The sequence below is a fragment of the Dasypus novemcinctus genome, chromosome 1, assembly GCF_030445035.2.
Source record: "Dasypus novemcinctus isolate mDasNov1 chromosome 1, mDasNov1.1.hap2, whole genome shotgun sequence".
Lineage (NCBI taxonomy): Eukaryota > Metazoa > Chordata > Mammalia > Cingulata > Dasypodidae > Dasypus > Dasypus novemcinctus.
The window spans coordinates 104,251,843-104,277,402 of NC_080673.1; the positions used below are offsets into that span (position 1 = coordinate 104,251,843).

At 36.9% G+C, this 25,560-nt stretch overlaps 1 protein-coding gene across 10 annotated transcripts in view; it reads right to left on the reverse strand.

Annotated features, from left to right (window-relative positions):
- The window catches only part of RAP1GDS1 (Rap1 GTPase-GDP dissociation stimulator 1), a 200,816-nt gene that overhangs the window by 123,207 nt on the left and 52,049 nt on the right, over window positions 1-25,560 (reverse strand). For 8 of the 10 annotated variants that reach the window (XM_058295181.2, XM_058295199.1, XM_058295208.1 and 5 more), the window contains exon 3: window positions 18,935-19,057. In XM_058295181.2, coding sequence (XP_058151164.1) covers window positions 18,935-19,057 — 123 coding nt within the window. Of the gene's footprint in view, window positions 1-16,345; window positions 16,461-18,934; window positions 19,058-25,560 lie in introns of all 10 variants that reach the window. The other 2 variants (XM_071215531.1, XM_071215532.1) reach the window with 1 other exon arrangement.

Sequence of the window (25,560 nt, forward strand, 5' to 3'; positions counted from 1 at the left end):
AAGCCATTAGGAAGCACAAGTCCACATAAAGACAAAGGCCAGAAAAGAAAGGGAGGACCCTGTACTCTGTGAATGCCTATGGTGGATCTTGCTGATTGGAGGGCTGACACTAAAGAAAACCTCTCTCAGGAGGGGATGGAGCTCAAGGGGTAAAAACAAACAAACAGACAGACAAACCAAAAAAACGAATTCTCTTGAGGAAGTGTATATAGCTTGGTGGCTGACCACCTGCTTCCCAGGTATGAGATCCTGGGTTTACTTCCTGCTCCCTCCTAAAATAAAGAAAACTGGCAGCTGTTGCAAATACAAGGAAAAGATATCTCAGGGAATAATTCCCAGAGATAACCTTTAAAAATATAAAACAAAGAGTGTGCAACAAAAGGTTATAAGGCAAACAAAGAAACAGTAAGCGACGGGCCCATGCAAAGGGAAGAAAACAGAAACCCAGAACACATCAATGAGAAGACCAGACTATAGACATACCACACAAAGAACATTAAAAACGATCTTCAACATGCTCAAAGAAATAAAGGGAAAAACAGAGAAAGAACTAAAGGATAACAGGAAAACAATTAATGAACAACATGAAACTCTCAATAAAGAGATTTAAGTTTGAAAAAGAACCAAAGAGAAATACCGCAGTTAAAGACGAAAACAATTGTAATGAAAAATTTCCAGTAGGTTTCCACCACAAATTAGAGCTGGCAAAAGAATGAATGAAAGAACTCAAAGACAAGATAATCAGAAAGAGTCAGAGTAAGGAACAGAAAGAATAAAAGAATTATAAAAAGTGAAAATAGCAGAAGAGGTCTCTGGGATACAATCAAGCACACCAAGATAGAAATTAAGGGCGTTCAAGAGAAGGAAAAAGAGAGAAAAAGGTAGAAGAGATTTTTTTAAAATGACAGAAATCTTCCAAACTTAGCAAAAGACACGAATAAATATGCATATCCAAGAAGCCCAAAGAACACAAAATAGAATAACCGAGAAGAAATATATGTCCCATCACAAGCAGATCAAACTGTCAAATGCAAAGGACAGGGTGGAGTTCTGAAGTCAGCAAGAGAAAAGCAACGTGTTATGTATAAGGGAGTTGAAAGAGATTAAATATCCATTTCTCACAAAAAACCACACAGGCAAGAAGGCACTGGGTTGAAATACTTTCCAAAGAAAACAAAGGCCAACCAAGAAACATATCTGGTGAGACTTTCTTTCAAAAAGGAGAGTGAGATTAAGACATTCTCAGATAAAACAAAAGTTGAGGGGGTTCATCACCACTAGATCTCCCCTACAAGCAATGCTAAAGAGAACTTTTCAGATGGAGAATATTAAATTTTTTAGTATGTAAATCCATTTCTTAGTTTCTAAAAGGGCTAAAACACAAATGAATAAAAAGTAATGCTAAATCAAGGGTTTGGGATATAAAAGTACAAAAGTGTAATTTGTAATAAAGACAAAAAAGGTAGGGAGATGGAGGGTATAGAAACGGTCTATGTGTATGCATGCTATTAAAGTCAAGTTGGCACCAAATCAGATATGACTGTTACATACTTAAGATGTTAAATTTTGACATCATGAGACCCTATAAGGAAATCATATGAAAAATATACCCAGACAGAAATGAGAGGGGAATCAATATGGTAGAATACAAAATATAAAATAAATATGGGGAACAGGCAGGCAGGGTTCAACTCTCTCACAAAAACAATGGAAGAAGAACAAAGAGCTGTCCAAGGTAGCTTCTTTGGGGATCTGCAAACCAGGAAAGTGCTGCCATCCATGAGTTGCTAACCCCAGCTAGGGAACAGCACCCATCCCCAACCATCAAGGCAAACAGCCTAGATAAAATCCATGGCTCACTGCAGCCAGCTAAAAGAGGAACAGAGGTCTTCCTCCCTGAGAAGAGGGAGCGTGCAGTGGAGAGCAAAGAGTGGTATCTCTTCAGTAATTTTGGCCATCAAAGTCCACTGTGAATCTTGCCTCTTGGCAGATCAGAATCACAGGCAAGTGCAGGTTGAAAGAGACATCGCGATGGAAAGATTCTCCAATGAGCGATATGTGCATGACAGCCAGGAAACTGCAAGGAGAAAAACTACTATAAGCAGCCTCTTGTCCCAGTCTTCTTGGAGCTGAGAGGGAAATTTATAGCCCTCAAGGCTTACACTGAGAAGACCTAAAATCAAAGAACTAACTGCACACATTAAGGAACTAGAAAAATACCAAGTAATCCCAAACCAAGTCGAAGAAAAGAAATAATAAAGGTCAGAGAAATTGAGAATAAAAAAAAAAATAGAGTATCAGAAAAATCAAAAGTGGATTCTTTGAGAAGATCAACAAAATTGACTTACCTAGACTGACAGAGAGAGAAGATGCAAATTAATAAAATCAGAAATGAGAGGGGACATTACCACTGTCCCTGCAGAAATAATAGAGATCATAAGTGGATACTATGATCAATGCACCCCAACAAACGAGAAAACGTAAATGAAATGGACAAATTCCTAGAAACACACGAACAACCTACACTGACATGAGAAGAAATAAAAGACCTCAACACAACAATCACAGGTAATGAGATTGCAACAGTAGTCAAAAACCTCCAAAATGGAAAGACCAGTAGAGATGACTTCACAGGTGAATTCTACAGTCACTCAAAGATGATTTAAAACCAGTGTTGCTCAAGTTCTTTCAAAAAACTGAACAGGAAAGAATGCTACCAAACTCATTCTATGAAGCCAACATACCAAAACCAGATTAAGATAATACAAAAAAAGAAAATTACAGGGAAGGAGATGTTGCTCAAGCAGCTGGGCACCCACCTACCACATGGGAGGTCCCAGGTTCATTTCCCAATGCCTCCTAAAGAAGACAAGCAAGACAGCGATCTGACATAATGGGCTGGTGTAGTGAGATGACGCAACAAGGACACAGTGAGGAAACAAAATGAGAGACAAAACAAGCAGGGAGTGGAGGTGGTTGAAGTGATTGGCTGCCTTCCTTCCACATGGGAGGTCTTGGGTTTGGTTCCCAGTGCCTCCTACAAAGAAGATGAACAGAGAGCAGACAACAAGCACAAACTTAAAAAAAAAAAAAAAAGAATAAAATTACAGACCAATTTGTCTAATGAATATAGATGCAAAAATCCTCAAAACAATATTTACAAACAGAATCCAAAAGCACATTAAAAGAATTATACACTATGGGTTTTATCCAAGGAATGAAAGGGTGGTTCAACTCAAGAAAATCTGTTAGTGTAATAAACTACATTATTAGGCAGAAGAAAAATCACATCTTGTTTGATGCAAAAACGCTATGACAAAATATAGCACCTTTCTTGATAAAAACCCTCCAAAACATAGGAATAGGGGGACACTTTCTCAACATGGTAAAGTGCATTCATAAAAATCCCACAGCTAGCATTGTACTCAACAGGGAAAGACTGAAAGCTTTCCCGCTGAGATAGGTCACAAGACAAGGATGCCCACTGTCACCACTGTTATTCAATATTGTGCTAGAGCAATTAGGCAAGAGAAAAAAAATAGTACCCAAATAGGAAGTGAAGAAGTAAAACTTTCACTATTCACTAATGATTGATCCTCCCTCTAGAAAATTCCCCAAACCCCAAGACATATAGATACTAGAACTAACAGACAAGTTCAACAAAGTGGCAGGACACAAGATTAATACACTAAAATAAATAAACAACTGATAAGCAATCTAAGGAAGAAGTAAGAAAAAAAGTCTCATTTATAATAGCAACTAAAAGAATCAAATATTTAGGAACAAAATTAACCAAGGACATAAAGGACCTATATTCAGAAAACTACAAAACATTGCTAAAGGAAAACAAAGAAGACCTAAATAAATGGAAGCACATTTCATGTTCATGGACTGGAAGACTAAATATCATTAAGATGTCAATCCTACCCAAACAGATTTACAGATTCAATGTATTCTCACTTTTGGACTTTAAAGCACATCACTTAGCAACAGTGATGTTAAAACAACAACAACAAAACCAGCATGGTACTGTCAGAAAGACAGACAGACTAACCAATGGAACCAAAATGACAACTCAGAAACAGACACTCCTGTCTATAGTCAAGTGATTTTTGACAAGGCTATCAAGCCCACCCAGCTGGGCCTGAACAGTCTATTCAACAAACGGTGCTGGGAAAACTGGATATCCATATATCTAAAAGAAAGAAATAAGATCTCTATCTCACACCTTATACAAAAAAAAAAATGGATCAAGGACATAAGTACAAAAGCAACAACCAAAAAACTCTTCGAAGAAAATGTAGGGAAACACCTTCGAGATCTTTTGGTAGGTTGCAGTTCCTTAAACCTTACACCCAAAGCACAAGTAATGAAAGAAAACTTAGATAAATAGGATCTCCTCAAAAGTAAATGCTTTTGTTCTTCAAAATACTTGAGCAAGAAGGTAAAATGGGAAGAAATATTTGGAAATCACATATCCGATAAAGGTCTGATATCCATATTTTATAAGAGAACTCAACAAAGAAAAGCAACACAATTTAAAAAGGGGCGAAAGACTTGAATAGACATTTTTCCAAAGAAAAAATACAAATGGCCTCAAAGCATATGAAATAATGCTAAAAGGGAAATGCAGATCAAAACTGCAATGAAATACCATTTCACACCATATAGAATGGCCATTATTTAAGAAAAACAGAAAACTACAAAGTGCTGGGAAGGATACAGAGAAATAGGAACACTCCTTCACTGTTCGTAGGAATGTAGAATGGTACAGCCTCTGAGGAAGACAGTTGTCAGTACCACAAGAAGCTATATAGAACTGCCATATGATCTGGAATATATCCAGAAGAACTGAAGGCAAGGACATGAACTAGCATTTGCATACTGATGTTCATAGCAGCATTATCCCAATAGTTAAATTATGGAAACAGCCCAAGTGCACATCAACCAATAAACAAAATGTGGTATATACATACAATGGAATATTATTCAGCTATAGTAAGTGAAATTGGGGTCCATATAACAACATGCATGAACCAGGAGGATAGTACATTGATCAAAATAAGCCAGACACAAAAAGACCAATATTGTATGTTCTCACTAATATGAACTAAATAGGATGAGTAAACTCATGGAGATAAACTTAGGAGTATAGGTTACTAGAGGAGCTGATGTTTAATATGTGTAGAGTTTTTCATAAGGTTTATTGTAACAGTGTGGAAATTGGTGGTAACACATTTAATGAATATAATTACCACTGCTAATTTACAAATGTGACTGAGACTGAAAGGGGTAATCTGTGGACCTAAATGTCAATTGAAAGGAAGCTAGAAAATAATCTAAGGAACATATAACATAGTGACCTCAGGGATGAAGACTGTGGTTGATGGTATAAATATAAGAATGTTCATCTTTTAAAAGTATTAAGAACATGATACATGGGGAAATTACTAACGTCAATTATGGATGATAGTTAACAGTAATAGTGTAATATTTTTTCAGCAATGGCAAAGAAGATATATCAATTCTAAGGGACAACAATGGGGGCATATAAAGGGGTATGGGAATTTTCCTTTGGAGTAATGAAAATATTCTTTTTTTTCTTCATTCACTTTTTTTTAAATTCATTTTTTAAAAAAATATTACATTGAAAAAATATGAGGTCCCATTCAACCCCACCCCCCCCACCCTCCCCCCCCCACAGCAACACTCTCTCCCATCATCATGACACATCCATTGCACCTGGTAAGTACATCTCTGGGCATCGCTGCACCCCATAGTCAATGGTCCACATCATAGCCCACACTCTCCCACGTTCCATCCAGTGGGCCCTGGGGGGATCTACAATGTCCCGTAGTTGTCCGTGAAGCACCACCCAGGCAACTCCAAGTCCCGAAAACGCCTCCCCATCTCATCTCTTCCTCCCATTCCCCGCACCCAGCAGCCACCATGGCCACCCTTCCCACACCAATGCCACATTTTCTCTGTGGACATTGGATTGGTTGTGTCCATTCCACATCTATGTCAAGTGGGGGCTTAGATTCCACATGGATACGGGATGCAATCCTCCTGTTTTCAATTGTAGGCACTCTAGGCTCCATGGTGTGGTGGTTGACCTTCTTCAACTCCATGTTAGCTGAGTGGGGTAAGTCCAATAAATCAGAGTGTAGGAGCTGAAGTCTGTTGAGGCTCAGGGCCTGGCTATCATATTGTCAGTCCAGAGATTCAAATCCCCTAAATATATCTTAAACCCCAACACCAACTACAATTCCAGTAAAGTAGCATGAAAGTCTTGTGAAAAGAGATCCCATCTGAGTCTAGTTCCATCATGCGGAAACACCAGCTCCAAAGAAGGGCCATCTGATATGGCAGTGAACCCCATCTGCCATGACCATAGAACCCGTGGGTCTCTTTATCCCTCAAAAGAACCAATACCTGGGGTTGTATCTACTTTATCTGTCTCTGAGACTCTGCTCAGGTGTGCATAAGGGCAATCCTTCTGACAACCTCCAGACTCTTTTTTAGAGACTCGTAGCCATATAAACTCATTTCTCCTTTCCATTTCCCCCTTACATTAGGTCAAACAGCATTTTAAAGTCATGTTATTATATGTAGACAGGGATATTCTGCTGATCCGCATTGAACCTTTAATTCAAGGTTATTTTCTAGTTGCTCTTCAGCTGGTATTTGGTAGTGATCCCTCGGTACCAGAAAGGCTCATCCCCAGGTGTCATGTCCCACGCTGGGGGAATGCACTGCATCTACATGCTGAGTTTGGCTTCGAGAGTGGCCATATTTGAGTAACATGACGGCTGTCAGGAGGAAACTCCCAGGCACAATGCTGCTCTAGGCCTTGTTCTTATTGCAGGTGTATAGGCTCACAAGCATAGTCATTAGTATCAGGAGCCTACTGTTGGACCCTCATTCCTTCCTCGTTCTTATCGTTGCACCTGGGGGACTGCCACTGCTCCCCTAGGGGCCACGACAGAGCACCCCCGGCCAGGAACCCAGTACCCCCCAGCTGTTGTTTTTAATTGTTTCCACTATGAGTATATCTAAACATTACCATGCACCTTGGACATATGCCCTGTATAACTCCCTGTCAACCATATATAGCCTGTCAATAACATCCCATACCAGTATTCCTCCGCCACCATTGTTGAACCGCTCTGTGATCCAAAACTTCCTGTAAAGTGAATCCCAATATAATGTCAGGTTCCCTTACTAGTAAAATGGAATATAGTGATGAGTTTAAAGGTTATATCTAGAGTACATACTGATTTGGAAAAATTTCTACATCCTATCTTTTTCTTTTCTTTTTTCCTAATTATTGAGCTCTCTTCACAAGTCTTAGATCACAGTAATTCATATATACAATATACAGTACTCCCACACATCCACCATAAAACCTTTTCCCTTCCACAGTAATAATCTTTTAACTTACTCATCATATTTACTGAAACTGATGTACAGACTCCGAAATAATAGCTTTCAAACAAGGTGACATCTGTGCTTACAATGTGGTCCATACTTTAGGATATACAGTTTTCTAAATTTTTTAGTTATCCTATGTTTTACATTATGGTTTACATTATTAGTCTGTCGTCCCCTATATGTTTTTGGTGTAATACTACATGTTTTATATTCATCCTTGTGTACTCTCACGAAACTCCTCTCTTGCCCCCACATTTACCTTGGTTCCATCCATTCAACATCCATTTTCCCCTCCCCTTGGGGCCCACAGCGACAGCCAATCTCCATTTCCCGAGGAGCCACGTCCAGAGATACCTGCAACAGTGTTCTGGGCCTGACTTGCTCAACTGCCCTAATGCCCTGGGAGCCACCCTTTCTCTCGAGAGATACAGTTCTCTCAATTTGATGGCATTAGTCTTCCCCAGGATGTGGGTCCACCCCAACTCTCACTTCTTGGGTCTCTACCCAATGGTACAACCCACCCTGGCAAAATGAGTCTTCAGACATTCCCTAGGAGTCCGTCCCACATCAGACCATCCCCCCTGAGCATCCTAAACAGGTAACCCTCCTAATTATATTTTGATACAATATTCTCAGCATTTTACTCTCAACCAACACCTGACACTCTCCTATGTTCGTATGTTGCCCCTCCCTCCCCCCAATTTTGTGGGCAATATTACCCATCCACCCATCCCCAGCCCCCCTCAAACCCGCAAAGCCCCACCCAAAGGCAACCCCTTGCCCCCATTTTATCTCTTCTTTGTGCTCATACTAACCGCCAGCTCATCATAGATTCCACCCCTGCAGACGTCGGCTCACATCCTTCCTCCACCCCCTGATTTCCTGTAAGCCTATTTTCCAGTCTCTAGCTCTCTGAGGCAGGTTGCTTATTTCATATCATTGAGGTCATGTAGTATTTGTCCTTCAATGCCTGGGTTGCTTCACTCAACATAAGGTTCTCAAGATTCATCCACGTTATCACGTGTGTTTGTAGTGTATTTGTTCTTACAGCCGAGTAGAAAACATTCTAAAATAGACTGAGGTGATGACAACACAACTCTGTGATGAAAATGAGAACCACTGAGTGTACACTTTAAATGCATTGTACAAAGCATGGGACTGTATAACAGAGGGAACCCAGTGGTAAAAGGTGGACTGTGATTAAGAGAACAAATATGAGAATTCTCTCATGAACGATAACAAACACATAATACTCATACAAGGTGTAAATAATCAGGTGAGTTGGGAGAAAAATACACCAAATGTAAAATATTGGCTATAATTAGTAGTAATATTTTGACAACGTTCTTTCATAATTTGTAACACATGCTTTACAACAATTCAAGGTGTTGGTGGTGGGGTGATGTATGGGTGATATATTTGATATGCATGTTCTTTTCTAAGTTCACAGCTTTTACTATACATTTAATATTTATGTATGTTCATGTATGAGTTATCTACATCAATAAAACTTTATTAAAATATTAAAGTAGGCATTAATAGAAAAATTGAAGGACAAAAAATGATGATTTACAAAGACTAAATCACAAAAGGGAGAAGAAAGCCTTGCATTATCAGTAGTGTGACTTGAAACATAAATGGACTGAACTTTCCAATCAAAAGGAAGAAAATAAGCTGTCTATAAGAGTCTCACTTTAAATTCAAATGCATAAGTAGGTTCAAAGAATGTAAGAAAATATATTGTACAAGTATAACCAAAAGTGAGCTAGGATAGCTATACTAATATCAGATAGACAATAAGTGAAAAATAGTTATGATGTCCAAAGACCATCAATATATATTGATAAAAGGGGACTACTCAATAAGACATAACAATTATGAATATATATGCACATAACTGGAGAGCCCTAAAATAGATGAAGCAAATACTAACAGATTAAAAAGGAGAAACTGATAGTTAATAGTAGGAAACTTAATACACCATATTCAATATGGATAGAACAGTTCGAAGATCATTAAGGAACACAGGAAAGTCTCTTTAGTATCTTGTTAGGCAATGGTTTCTTAGACTTTAAACACAAAGCACAAGCCACAAAAGAACAAATAGATAAGTGGGGCCTCATCAGAATTCAAAACTCCGGAGCCCCAAAGGACTTTATCATGAAAATAAAATGGCAACTGTAGCAGTTTGATATGGTTTATCTAAAAATAGATAGTGGAGTATGTTTGTAAACTGGTCTGTACCTAGGCATGATTAAATTATGATTAGGGCTCTGATTGGGCAAAGTAAGACACTTAGCCCCACTCCATTGGTGGAGAGGGACTCACAGATAGTATTACAAGGTAGAGCAGAGGAGTTGAACTTTTGATGTTTGAGTTTTGATGCTGGTGTTTTGAGCTGGAGGCCGGGAAGTAAGTATGCAGGGGATCAGAACAGCTGAGCCAGAAGAGAATTGAGCCCCAGGAGAAAGACTGAGCCAGTCTCTTGATAAGTCAACAGCTGGCCTTGTGGAGACAGGCAAAGCATAGAGAGCCTCACAGTCTATAGCTAACCTGTGGAGAAAACAGAGGAGCTGAGCCCAGAGAGAAATAAGCCCTGGGAAGAGGAATCCAGGAAGCCTGAACCCTGGCAGATGTCGGCAGCCATCTTGTGCCAACATGTGGCAATAGACTTTGGTGAGGGAAGTAACTTAAGAACCTACTGTTGGTGCCCAATAGTGGAGCCATTTGCATAAGTATAATTCTGATGTCATCTTGAATTCACTGTCAAGCCACAAAAGCTTTTAAAACAGAGAACTTTCACCAGCCAAGAGAGATGATGCAAGATAAGACAGAAGGATCTGAAGCATGAGAAGTATTTGGCACAACTTTGCTGATTTGGAGATGGAGAAAGCAACATGACCAAAAATGCAGGTAGTCTTAAAATTATAAGAAAGTGCTTAGCTGAGAATCAACAATTAAACAAAGACTTCAGCTCTAGATTCAAAAGTAATTAAACTCTGCTAACAACCTAAATGACACTAGCAGTGAATTCTTCCCAAACCCTCCAAATAAAAGCCCAGGCAGTATGACACCTTGATTTTTGCCTTTTGAGGGCATAAGCAGAGGACCAGATGAACTCACCTAGGACATCACAGTACTTAAATGACCTCCAAATACTAACTACCCAAACTTTTATTTGTACCACATGGGGTATTATTATTAGTCCATTCTGAATGGAGGTCTATTATTTTGCAAGGAGAGGGAGGGAGGTAGCCCAAATTTCTGGCATTGTGTTAAACTAGATATTGGAGTAAGTCTTTTGTTTACAGCAGGCAGCCTTTGCAGTAAAACCAGGAAAAGAGGAAAAGTACTATTAAATATCCTAATATGTAGGTATACACACACAGTTAAGAACTGCAGCTGAGTGTGGCAGGGTTCTACTTTATAAGTCCATTCCCCAAGTCATATCTCTTAGTCACATACATTTTATTCAAAATAGATTAATGATATTTTTGTGAGTAAGCAAGATAAGTCAATTATTTGACCATAATTTGCTTACTGTTGGTTTTCTATTAAAAAACAAACTTAGAAATGAAGGACAACAGGACAAACCAATTTTGTGTTATAAAAATCATTCTATTCTCTAGAAAAGAGAAGACAAAATCTCTTCACATATGAGTTGAAGTTTGAGGGGTGACCTGGATCATTATACCCGTCTTTCCTTTCCTTCCTTAAACTCCTTGTCTTTTGTCTTCTCTTAATTGCACATCTACTGTTGAAAAGAATGTTGGCAGGAAAGGGAATAGAAAAAAAATTGAAAAATGGGCAAGATAGAGAGAGAAGGAAGTTGAAAGAGGTGATCTTTAAGATGATATATAAGAAGTTGTATCCAATAATAGATTCTGAAACAAAAATTGTGTTATTGGCTATTTCCATCATATTAAATATTGCATTTACCTGTCTTTTCAGTAGCCAAATCTGTTACTGAGATCTTAACAATAAAGGTGAGAGAGAAGGGAAAAGATTTTTGAGGGATTAAAAGGAGGCAAGAGAAGGCCTTTGTTTTAGCAGTGACTGACTTAATGACAGACATCAGTCTACATCACTGGCTGCAAAGCTGGATCCTGCATATCCTAGGTTCCTACCTATCTGGTTAACTTAAGTATGTCCAGAAGAGATGGACTGATATGAATAGAGTTGGTGGCCATCTTCACACATACCTTATTCTTCTTAGTTTTCTAACAGTCTTTAATGTTTTTTCTGGTTCTTTACTATCCTTTTCCTCCCCTTTGTGTTTGCTTTCTCCATTGATTAGTAGAGGTCTATTTAAAATGTGTTATACTGCATAAAAAGATCACATCCTGTTTTCATTATAATTCACTATAATAGATGCCACTAAAATAATCCCCTTAACAGAGAGAGTCTGCACCTATAAACAAGATAGTTTCATCCATTTGCCCCATGGGATCTAAGCCCCCTCTCAACTAGAGGCAGAGTAGTCACCATCCCAAAATCCCCAAGATAGGGGAATGAAAAATGGGATAAAGTAGACTTACTATTATTCTACAATGACTTGTTATTCTAACAATGGAAAAACTTTTATCACTGATGTAGAGGCAGTGGCCTCCAGAGGTTCTGAGGGGAGGGAGAGCAAAAAATAGGTGTAATATGGGGGCATTTTTAGGACATTGGAATTGTCCTGCATGATGTTGTAATAACAGATACAGAGCATTATGTATTTTGTCATAATTTACAAAACTGCATGGAACAGAGTGTAAACTATAATGTGAATTATAATCTATGGTTAGTGGCAATGTTTCAATATGTGTTCATTAATTGTAACAAATGTACACTAATGAAGGATGTTGTTAATGTGAGTAAGTGCGGGAGGGAAGAGAGGGTGGGGCATATGGGACTCAACTATATTTTTTATGTAACATTTATGTAATCTGAAGTTTCTTTAAAAAATGAAAATAAATATCCCCTAAAACTCAGTGGTTAAAGACGACAAAAATTTTGTTTCACACTCATGGGCAAGAAAGGAAGGTTGATTGTGATTTGACTAATCTTGTGTGGGGTCCTAGAGCTAGGCTGATTGGCCATATTCTAGGATTTGGATGTGGTTCTAGTCTGCTCATGTATGTTAATCTTGAAACCCAGGGAAGTAGATGTGGCTCAACAGAACATCTGCCTACCACATAGGAGGTCCAAGGGTTCGATACCCAAGGCCTCCTGGCTCATGTGGTGAGCTGGCCCACGTCAGTACTGCTGCACACAAGGAGTGCTGGCCCACGCAGGGATGCCCCCACGTAAGGGTGCCCCCTGCACAAGGAGTGGCCTCTGCGCAAGGAGAGACACCCCATGCGAAACCACAGCCTACTCAGGAGTGGTGCCACACACATGGAGAGTTGACGCAGCAAGATGACGCAACAAAAAGAGACAGATCCCCAGTGCCACCTAATGAGAATACAAGTGGACACTGAAGAACACCCAGCAGATGGACACAAAGAGCAGACAATGAGGGGGGTATAAATAAAATAAAATGTTTTAAAAAAAAATACTGGAACCCATGCATAAGAAACAATAGATATCTGGAATACTTTCATTTCTGTGTGAAGGGCATAAACTCCAGAGTGGACTATCAGAAATTTCTCATGAGTCTTAAGATCACAGTTTAATATTTGTACATTGCTTCTTTTGCTATTTTTCATTGATTAAGGCAAGTTATATAGATAAGGGGAAAAGCCAGTGTGTTGGGAGAGTTTATCTGCCCACAATGAACCGTGACAGAGAGGGGAAAAGAAAAATGTGTGATTAAGAAGTTGCATAATTTTAGTTAGACTGAACTGATCACCTTCTTATCTCTGGCACTGACTGGAGCATGGTACTGATCCTTGGCCAAAGCTATGGAATGTTTTAAATAAATATGAATGATGCTCTGTAAAAAATAAGTTAAGTATAGAATTACCATATGACTTGGCTATTTGTTTGCATTTACATATTTTCAGCTTCCATTATTTTGTCTTTCAGGTACTATGCTGTTATCTCTGCACTTACTAGTATACTTTCACTGCTATTATAAAATCTCTTACAAAAGAGATACAAAAGAATAAAGTGAAGAACAAATTCCTTTATTTGCACAATTCCTTCACTAGCACTAATAAAGCCAAATATAAAATTTAGCACATAGGTGTCTCAATTCCCTCATTTCTTTTTCTCAAAATATTTTACCTAATGTGATATGTGTAGTAATGTTTTTGCTTTTGTAAAAAGTAACCCTATCTCATGGGGTTTTTATGGGAATGTGAGATAGTGTACATAAAACTGGTCGTACTGTAAGCACATAATGATAGCCAGTGTTAGGTGGTATTATTTATTATAATAATTAGATACCTTGGGAGAAATGTTCTGAAAAGGAAAAAACATTCTCATACCTCCTGTCTTGCTTATTTGTTCTTTGCCTCAAATCATTCCTTTAAAAATATTTTTATTAGAGAAGTTGTGGTTTATAGAACAGTCATGCATAAAATACAGGATTCCCATATACCACCCTATTATTTAACACCTTGTACTGATGTGGAATGATGCTTACCCATTTTTATAATTGTACTATTAATTATAGTCCATGATTTAACTTACAATTCACTGTGTGGATCCACGGATCTTTTTTTGTAAATTTTTAATGTCACCATACAACCAACCTAACATTTTCCCCATTGAAATCTATTATATAGGGTGTGGCAGTTAGATATTATCTATGGATTCCAAAGAGAGATATTGATCATGTTTGTAAACTGGTCTGCTTCTCTGGGCATGAAACCCTTGGAGAGTATTAGATTCAGCTGAGCTGTCTGATTAAATTATGTTAAGATTAGGGCTTTGCTTAAACCATGTCATTAGAGTGCAACTCTGCATTGAGCTCCAGTTCCCTTGGGCTGATAAAACAAACTCTCACACAGAAGCAGACACACAGGAGCAGACATGCAGGCAGGAAGAGAATGATCCATAGAGATGGCCCTGGGGAGACATAATCTACAAGTGACCTTGTGAAAAGAACGGAGCAGATGAGCCTGGAAAGAAATAAGCCCCAGGAAGAGAGACAAGCCTTATGCCAGCCTAGAGCTGACATCAGAATAAGATGGGATTACAGAGCCTTAAGAGCAAAGAGGAAGGCTGAACTCTTGCAGACATCAACAGCCATCTTGCATCAACATGTGGTGAAAGGGAAACGGACTTTGGCCCAGTGGTTAGGGCGTCCGTCTACCATATGGGAGGTCCGCGGTTCATACCCGGGGCCTCCTTGACCCGTGTGGAGCTGGCCATGCGCAGCGCTGATGCGCGCAAGGAGTGCCGTGCCACGCAAGGGTGTCCCCCGCGTGGGGGAGCCCCACGCGCAAGGAGTGCACCCGTGAGGAGAGCCGCCCAGCGTGAAAAGAAAGTGCAGCCTGCCCAGGAATGGCGCCGTCCACACTTCCCGTGCCGCTGACGACAACAGAAGCGGACAAAGAAACAAGATGCAGCAAATAGACACCAAGAACAGACAACCAGGGGAGGGGGGGGAATTAAAATAAATAAAATAAATCTTTAAAAAAAAAAAAAAAAAAAAATGTGGTGAAAGACCTTGGGTAAGAAATTATAAACCTAACTATACTTTAGGTTTAATTAGAATCTAAGGATTATAATATTTCTCCATTAATAGTTACATAATATGCACAACAGATTGAGGAACAAAAAAAGTCCAATCTTTTTTCTCTGGTTTATGTGATCTTTTCTCATTGCAACTTTCTAACAAGAAGTCATTAAAACCCAATTAATATACTCTGCTGGGCCATGCTGCATTTCTGAAGATGTATATGTTTTAAAAAGAATTAAGGCCTAATCTATTTTTCAGTTAGTCATTTTCAAAAGCAATGTAGTGACTAAATAATATCCAGATGTATTCCATTTAACTTGTAGAGGATAGTGATATACCCTTAAGTCTCTGATTAAAATTATAAATGCTAAAAATTCTATCATGTCTTAGGAATAAAGCTGTTATCTATTAGAGTATCATTAGGAGAAAACTCTAGCAGCAGAATTTTTATCATGAAATTCTGATAAAGTATTATGAGGACTGATACTAAGAATATAGAGGAATGGCAATCCATTCCCAACAATCTACTATCCAAAATTTCATATCAACAGTATATATAGCATGCCCATTTTTAAGAAAAAGGATTATATTATCAAAATGGAATTTTTATCTTGGTTATTAGAAATCTATACTGTAACCATCACAGGATTTAAAAATAACTTTCTTAAATAACAAGCTGCTTTGTATCTAAGAATATTCAGCTAAGGGTTGGTTGGTTTAGCTTAAAAATAATGACTGGTATTGGGCCATTTTCAAACCAGATCTGTTTTAGATGTTCTCTGCTGCCCCAAGGTAATCACTATTTTCTCAGAGCAATTCAAATCTGCTTCAAAGTACACTAAGCATTCCCAGACCACTCGGAACCTCTGAACATTTATGACCAGCTTGAATCCAAGTATAGCATGGTGATTACATAATATACAGTAGCATAAATGTGACAAATAATGGATGGCCAGTTTTCACTTAAAAACCACCAAAAAATTATTTACGACTACAGAATCTCATTGGAACTTAAAAGGCATTTTGAAAATCTCTTAAAAAAAAAAAGTTCATGGTAGTTTTTATTTTGGTAGCACACATATGAACAAGTTGTTTTACTGGGTTAGAAAAACAATGTACAGGCAAACTTCAGAGACATTGTAGGTTTGGTTCCAGACAACCATAATAAAGTGAATATTGTAATAAAACAAGTCACATGAATTTTTTGGTTTCCCGGTGAATAAAAAAAGTGATGGTTACACTATACTAGAGTCTATTAAGTGTGTAGCAGAGTTATGTCTAAAAAAATTTACATACCTTAATTAAATGTGACACAGACAAGAAGTGAGAACATGCTATTGGAAAAATGGCACCAGTAGATTTGTTCAGTGCAGGGTTTCTACAAACTTTCAATTTGTATAAAACACAGGATCTGCGAAGTGCAATAAAATGAGGTATATCCTTATACTGGTACTTTACAATGCCACCTGCCATGTTGAGTACACAAATGAAGCCCACAAATTTTTTAGCCCAGAAATATCAAGTTTTGACACACTGAGGCATACTAAAGGTATTCCTTAATATATGGCCTTCCTTAGTCTTATAAATTACTTTAAGAATTCAATGTTTTCCCCAAGCTGACTGAATTTAAATTATGTATAAATATTTGTCCTACACAAACACACACTGTCAGAATCTAGAAAACAGGTTACAAGGATGGGGCTGGGGGGGAGGGTCGGGCAGGTGAGGCTTAAAAGATACAGGTTCCTATTTGGAATGACAAATTGTTTTGGTAATAGATAGTGATGATGATAGCACAACATTGTGAACAAAATTAACAGTACTGTAATATATCTGAATATGATTAAATGAGAAAATGTTAGATTGCATATATGGAAAATGTGGCCGTTTGATATTATTGATGAATTCCAAAAAGAAATATTATCTTTGTAAACTGGTCTGTTCCTCTGGGCGTGATACCCTTTGACTGTATTAAATTCAGAGGTTTTGCTTTTACTTGATTAAATTAAAATTAGGGCTTTGATTCAGCCACATCAGTAAGACACTGAGTTCCTGCCCCCTTGGTGGGTGGACACTCACAAAGAAAATGACATGGCAGAGGAGAGAGCATAATTTTTGATGTTGGAGCCCTGTGGAAGGAGTAGAGCTGTTTGTGTGATAGTTTACAGCCTGCCTTGTGGAGAACCAAGAACAGCTGCGCTCAGGAAGAGATGCACCTTATGCCAGCCTACAGCTGAGATCGGAAGAAGATGGGACCATGGAGCCTTAAAAGGAAGAGGAAGGCTGAACCCTCGCAGAGACCAGCAGCCATTTTGTTCCAGCATGTGGCAATAGACTTTGGTGAGGGAAGTAACCATGCTCTATGGTCTTGTGACTGTAGGCTTCTATCCCAAATAAATACCCTTTATAAAAGCCAACAGAGTTCTGGTACTTTGCATCAGCACCCCTTTGGTTGACTAATACAGTAACAGAATAAAAAGCTTTTTTAAAAATACACAAAACTACACTAATCAAACAGTAAACCCTGTGTTAAACCATAGACTTTAACTGTGCTGTAATTTAATTCTTCCAAAGAATTCTTCACTGGGTATAATAAACAATACCCAATGGGATGGATTATATAAGTTTTGTTGTTGTTTCCCAGAACATTATTGCATGGAAATTTAAGGAAAAAATGTTTGCCATGAAGATAAGGACAGAAAATGGAAAATATTCCAACTCTACTGTTGAAGTAAAGTGCTAGTGTCAGTAGAATAGGCCAGACTAAAATAGTGCGTTTATCTGGGTATAACACAAATGAACACACATATTTTAAAAAGGTAAGCCCTTGGTACCTGTGCCCAGGCAGAGGGCACAGAAGCAACTTCACTGTCCTCTCTATTTTTACTTTCTTGCCCTGAAGCTCCCTGGTGGGTACTTATGCTAAGGATTCAGTGCTGAGGTGACCAAGTTGGAGGGAGAGATCATCTTAAGGCACAGAGGAAATGGTAGAAAACTTACCATCGTTACTGCCAGAGAAAGCAATTCATGGCTTTGTTCTATTCTTAAGCTCCTCATTCTGCATCTCATGTGGGTTTTATTCCTGAATCTTGGCCAAATTCCTTAGGCTTAATCTATTGGCCTCAACAGTACTGGGCAGTCACATTACCTGTCTACCTCATTATTATTGTAGTAATTGGTTATGTACTCTTATTTGGAGTTACCATGATGAGCACCTCCCCACTCAACTCCATTCATACAATCACAGATAATTATGCTAAAAATTAATAGCTGAAGAAATATCAAGCAGCAGCTATCTCAGCATTAAAAGATATTCCCGTTAGTGAAGTAAACCAGATGTTATTTCTTACAGCCAAATAACTTTACACCAAAAACTGAATTTATATAGACATTAACAACACGCATTTATTTATAAGTTTGACATAAGAATTTTAACCATACTTATTTTGACTATCTCTTATTAATGACTGGTATTGAGATTTTTTAAAAAACATGTAAGTTAAATTTCCCTTAGATTAAATTCCATTAATATTGCAAATATCTATTCATTAAAAAAAATAAAATACTGCATTACCATAAAAAAGAGGAAAAGTAAGCCCTCCTGTGACAAAAGGATCCTATACCCACGGTAATAAGTAAAATAAAGCACTGCTAGGACGAGCAATGCTTTCCCTTAATGGTAGTCTGAAGGAATGCAATAACAAATGAGTAATATAAGGATAGAACGGCTATAACTACAGTCATTTAAAAGTTACATAAAAGTCAAAGTAAAAGGAAATAAAGAAGGTCTAATCTACAAAATTAAAACATAAATGAATAAAACATACTGACAAGGTATAAAACTGAAGATGTTTTCAGCAGAAAATTTCTTGAGGAAAACCTCACCATTTTTGGCTACTTCTGCTATGATGTTAGCTACTTTGGCTGTGCAGGAAGACTGTGGACTCAATAGACTTGCAAAGAGTTGAAGGATTCCACTTCCTTGGATTTTTTCACTTGTTTCCGTATCTGAAAGATACAGACAGAGTTTCAGTGAAAATCTTCAGCCCTAACACAACTTTATCTACAATAAAGATTTTAAACTTCATGAATTTTCTGTTCATACAGAAATTAGTTTCAGTATACATTCAGATGTATTTATATAAAATTACCTTCAGCTACATGTTATTTCTTTTATCTTGAGTTTTAATCTGCAGGAAACACTTTTAAATACAATCTTTTGCCTATTTGCACTCAGACTATAAAGAAATTCTCCTGAATTTACCATTTGCAAACCAAACTTACTTCTCAATAAGTTTCAACTCTTTCAGAGTAGGAGTGCTGTTTTCTACTTCCATTTTGAATTCTTAGAGCTGTAATAACATATTATTTTATATAAACTCTATGAATACCTGTAAAATAGCCACTTAAAAAAACAACAACAGCAGCAAAAACAAATGGCAATTACAATGAGCAAGAAATTCACATCATTTTATATGGAGTAAGTAATGGCTGAGGAGAGACAGACTATATAATTCCATATTATGTATTTCATACAATTCAGTTCAAAACCATCAGTAACGAAGAAGGAAAACAGTTATTCAGAACTATGTATGGTGACACAGTAATTTAAGAGGTCTCCACTTATTCCCTTTCTTTCTTAAAATATAGACACCTATGAAACCAAGGCCCTTCATCTGTTGTTGAGGGAATGACCTAGTAAAATAAAAGACAGTAGCACCCAGAATGATGGAAAGAAAAGCTCAAGGAATTAAAATTAAAATTACCATTTCATTCTAAATAAAGAAGATAAAATGGCATATAGTTAAAGGTAGAAGTTTATAAGGCTTATTATAACATTCAATTTAAATTTGACTCTATGTAAGATCCTTTATATCCTTTGAATATATAAATAATAGAGAACCTTAACACTTAATACAACAAAAGCATAAGAAAAAAAGTTTTGCATACAGTGACGTTAAACAGTGAAACTCTGGTTTGAATTAAGCACATGCATGAATATGTGACTGTATGTTTATGTAAAATTATTTTTAACCAGGGATGTGGTAAAAAAAAAAAAAAGTTAAAAACCACTGTTTCATGTACCCCTTGGCTATCCAACAGTCTAGGTAAAGAACCAGAACACTTCCTTATCATCAGGAGAGGCTAGAATTGTCAAAAGGCTTTGTATGCATGGAAGCAATAGGGAACTATATGGAAAATTATACTCCCATTAATTTATTCTCTTTAAAAATTCATTTGCAATGAATTACATACAGTCAATCCTCATTATTCACAGATTCTGTATTTGCAAATTTACCTGATCACTAGAAGTTTATTTTAACTACAAAATCAATACAGCATGTTTATAGTCATTTGCAATCAAGCACAGAGCAGTGAAAAATTTTAGTCAAACACAAAGATTCCCAGCTGAGGCGAACAAGCCAAGTCTGCCTTCTTGTTTCAGCTTTTATATGATAAGCAAGTATTCTTCCAGTCGTTTAATTATTGCCCCATTTTCATACTTTTGTGCTTTCTTTTTCTTAAGCAATTTCATTGTTTAAAATTACCCCCAAGCAAGGTGCTGAAGTTCTGTCTAGCATTTCTAAGGCAAAGAAGGCTGTGAGGTACCTTACAAAGAAAATGTGCGTTAGATAAGCTTTGTTCAGGCATGAGTTATAGTGTTATTGGCTGTGAGTTCAATGTTAGTGAATCAACATACTTTAAACAAGGTATCTTTAAACAGAAACATATAAAACAAGGTAATGCATTGATCAGTTGACAATAATGTGATGAGGCACTCATAGAAACCTAACCCTGCATTTCTCCTATGAACAATGGTTCAGTAGTAGCCAATTTAGAGTTTATGGCAACTTTACAGAATGCATAATAACTACCATGAATAATGAAAATCAACTGTATATATGTATATAGCATACTGTATGTATGTGTATAGCACCAGTACTATAGTTTGAATATCTACTGTTCAACACTGAAACTCTATCCATGCATTTCTTTTTTCTACTATAATCCTAGTAAATTTTCATACAATTAATACTATTAATACTACATTTATGTACTGAAATAAAAGGGAAATTTTGGAAATATGTTATAATAACCTCATTTATTAGATGAGGAAATAGAAGGATGAAGTAAACTTGTCCAAAGATACCCATCAGACTAGTCACATAGCTTAAACTGAAATCTCAGATTCTGCCACACAAACAAATCAACAAGCATTGTCACCTGGCCTCCACTGGTGTTAATTCTTTGTACAGAAAACTTTTTTGTGCATAAATAGATGAAATTGATCCTTTTTTATGTTGTCACTATGTTTCTTACAACTCAAATTATTACAAATATAAAGTACACATGATGGGATATGTAACAAAGGGACTTTCCATTTAGCAAGTCCCTTCAAAAATTTAATGTGTCTTTTTACTTTGTTTCTTTGATGGAAAATAAAAAGTTTTTAAGGTACTACTTGAAAATATGACACCTAAGATTCATTCATTAATTTTTTTAAGCAAAATGCCAAAAAGAGGATTTTTTAAAAAGAACTAAGGTAAGACAACTGAGAGAAATAGGGATGTATTGTATTTTAGGATAGCTAAATGTGGCAGTGACTAAAGGAGAAAAAGTGAGTTGAGTACACAGAGGGTGAAGCAGACTTAAAATACAAAAGAACAAAGAGAATGCTGAGACTAAGAAAGGACTTTATAAATGAGAAATTAATGCCTCTAAAAGAAAAGGGGAAGATCAATAAAACGGTATTTCTTTCGCTGATGAGAACTGTCATCCCGTTTCCCCTCCAACAGGTCCCAAGGATCCTTAAGAAAAAGCACCTAAGGAGCAAGAAGGAAAAGGATCTATGCAGTTACTGAAAGGAAAAAGAACAGAATAAAGACCCATTTACACAATGACTCACCATCAGAAACAATTTAAAAGGAAATTTAATAGGTCTTACTAAAAGATTAATTTGTGAGAATCATTTTACACAAGTATAATAAATGATTCTGATAGTCCTACAGTCATTTCAATTACAAGGATAACATAAGCTACGGGAGTAAGGGAAAAGGAGAAGTCATCACTAAAATGAGCAAGGAGATCTGCTAGTTTGACTTCTCTAAGATTACCACTAACTAGGTCACATAAGTAGATGCTAAAAAATAAAGAACTGAATTGTTAAAAGTAAAAGCAGTACATTTACTCAGAAAGTAAACACGAGGAACTGTTTAAGTGATTGTGGTAATAACAGACTATATAACTAGAATATTCCCTTAGAAATTGAAAGTAATAAAGATACAGTTCCTATAGTGAATGTCGCTTTCTTCACTTCAAACTAACTGAATGGTGATATAATAAACCACAATGAAGTAACTTTTTCAGAAAAAGACCCATCTCCATTCTACTGTCAAACACCATGGTGGAAGATATGAAGTTAAATATGATTATGATTCTGTAGAATTCTTTGAAGCTCTTAATTTGTTGTTTACTATAAGTCTATGAGATTATACACTGTTTCTCAAATAAATAAACAGCTTCTAAATGGAGCATCTCAAAGAATTAGTGATGCAAGGAACACACTTGGGGAAATACAACTTTACTCAAACTATAAGTCCAAGTATTCTAAGATTTACTTCATTTTCCCAAGAAAACAAAAAGTTAGGGGGAGTAGGGAAAGAAAAAGAGATAAGTAGGATAAAAAAAAAAAGAAAGGAAAGGAGTTACTTAAAATTGACATCGTGTCCTTGGTCAAAGAAAATAAGAGTTGAATGACTCACAGTATCATCTTAAATTAAAGGGTATTAATAATTAAAAGAAATGCCCGACAAAGTTAACAAATGTGGTCTATCCAAAAAAGCATTATGTAGTCATTAGAAACATAATTTTAAAGAATATTTAACACAACAGGTAAATGCTCAGGATATGTTAAGTAAAAAATAAATAAAGGAAACTACAACATTTATGTGGTATGATTCAAACTTTACAAAGAAATACAAAATAAAATCACTTATTTTTTTCTGTATTTTCCAAGTTCTATACAATATGCTCCCATTATTTTATAAACAAAAAGACTATTTTTAAATCTGTAAATATGAGTTAAGACGTACTGCCAAGTAATAACTCTTCTGTACTGTGTTCCAAAACAGAAATTCATTAGGTCATATAATTGTAAAGTATAGAAGTACAGTGAGTTCATGAAGGATTTCATCATCAGAGCTCCTGCTCCATTACTCTGAAGTCCTCTCAACTCTATCCTCTTCTGTGTGCAAGCACTGTCCTCAAACTAGTTCATTCCATAGAGGCAAAATGGCTGTACTAGTTCCAGGTGTTATAGGTACACACCACACAATACAGAGCAAGGCAAAGTCTTTTCTCCCTCTCCAAATGGCCAAAAGCACCAGGCTTTACACTGATTGGGCCAATCTGAACTAATAATTTTGGCCAGATGAAGCCCAGGTGTTGACTGGCTTAGGCCTAAACCATCCGTTCTCTGAGAAGCAGGGGAGGTGAGTATATTGAATATTCTAATTGATTTATGCCAATCACAACCTATCCCTGAAACCTAGGGTATAGGGAGGATCATCTCAGCCAAATCTCTTGACTCATAAGACCACCAACTGTTAATAACCTACATGTCACAGCACTAACCACTAAAGAGACCTTAACTATGCTTTATCAGGTGAACAAAGGTGTTTGTGATGAAAGTTTTGGGATTTATGCTATGAAGCTTGCTATTTTCCCCAGGCATGTAACAGTGTGCTAGGCAAAAAGCCCTGGATCTAAGAGAGTTTTGGAAGACTGAAAAATCTGAAGAATATGATAAAACAGAACCAGCAGGAAAGAGATGCTATTTGGAAAGACAGCAAGGTGAAAAAAATATTCAGGACTTTCTATCTAATGTGAAGAAAGTGGCCTTTACTGAAATATCAGAAGAAAACATCACAGTGAATGCTGAGGTGACAGCAAAGAATAATACTTTCGTAAATGAAATCACCTCACAAATAAAAGGTTACTATGGGAGGAAATCCCACTGATGGAATGAAAATAATATAGATAAGCTATTATCTGTTATACTTTTGTATTGTCCTATATTTAGCCCTTTTGCCCTAGTATTAGCAGTTTATGCCCATAAGATATCAATTTAAGATATTTAGTAGCAGGACTTTGCTCTAAATACATTTTCAAGGATGTTTATTTTGAAAAACAAGATCTGTAACTGAGGAATATATAAATAGGCAATAGTAAGCAACAGGTTGAGTTTTATACATAAAATCATACGGTTTATGAAATCTGAAAAACAAAATCTCATGGCTTCCCTAATGAGGGAGAGATGTGAAATAAGAGGAGAAAAAAGAGGGGGGAATCCTGAGTTGTTGTAAAGAAAAATAATAAAAGGCGAGATATAGGCATAAAAGAAGCAAAGCACTGATCAAGAGCTAAAATAATTTACTTTTGCTTTATTAAAAAACTCAAAGAGAAAGCAAAGCCAAATAAAATTATTCAAGTAAAGCTGAAAAATTTATAAAATTTTGTGCAAGTAAATTATAATTTTCTTTCAAGTACAATCCCAGAGAGCACAGAAATTCAAAGTTATCAAATGAGGCTCAAGAAAAGGGTTAAGAATAAAGAAAGCAAAAAAAGAAGATATTACTGACGAAGAATAGATATGTTAATTTCCCAAAGACTATAAAACAGTTCTGAATAGATGACCTACCACTATAATGATAGTCAATAATTTAAGCAATCTTTCGGTAGATGTTTTAAATTATGGAGAATAGCTTATTTATAGGCTGTGGCACAAGAATTGACTGTAAGATACAGAGAAGGAAATTCAATATTTTTTAAAAGTATGAGCTTGGGAGACAGAAGAATGAAGTCTTATTCTGATCAATTAATGGAAAAATTTTCAAACTAAAGCTGGGATTATTAATCTTTTTTGTTCCACAGACCCCTTTGCCAGTCAGGTAAAAACCATAGACCCCTTACTTACTAAGTTCACACCATACTGTGTATTATTTAATAGATATATCACACCCACACCAACACATCCCCACAATAATGTTCTTTTGAATTTCAATTCAAGCTCAAGGACCCTATGTTAGGAACACCTGTAATGCAGTTAGAGACCCTGGCCTGCCGACTACACCAACTGTAATGCAAGCGGTCAAGAAGAGAAACCACATGGTAGCCCAGTGAAGGTCATGCCTTTATTACTTACTCATACAAACAGCCTAGTGGCGGCAGGCCGAAGGGTGCTCAGACTAGTTATAGGATCCAGTGGTGGCAGCCAGGTGAAACTCCATGCCGTGCTCTGTACCCTGCTCTGTGCTAACAGACATGGTCAGCTTTTATAAGGTTACAAACAGTGAGACACAGGGTCCTAGTTAACAATTACCAGACCCTCTGATTTTTAACACAGATGCTCCTTTGATGCTTACATCCAAAACCCCTGTTTATGAGGGTCTGGTGGCTGGTCAGAACAATACATCCTTATTCCAGGGCCTCAGGTTCATGAGAAGGGTATT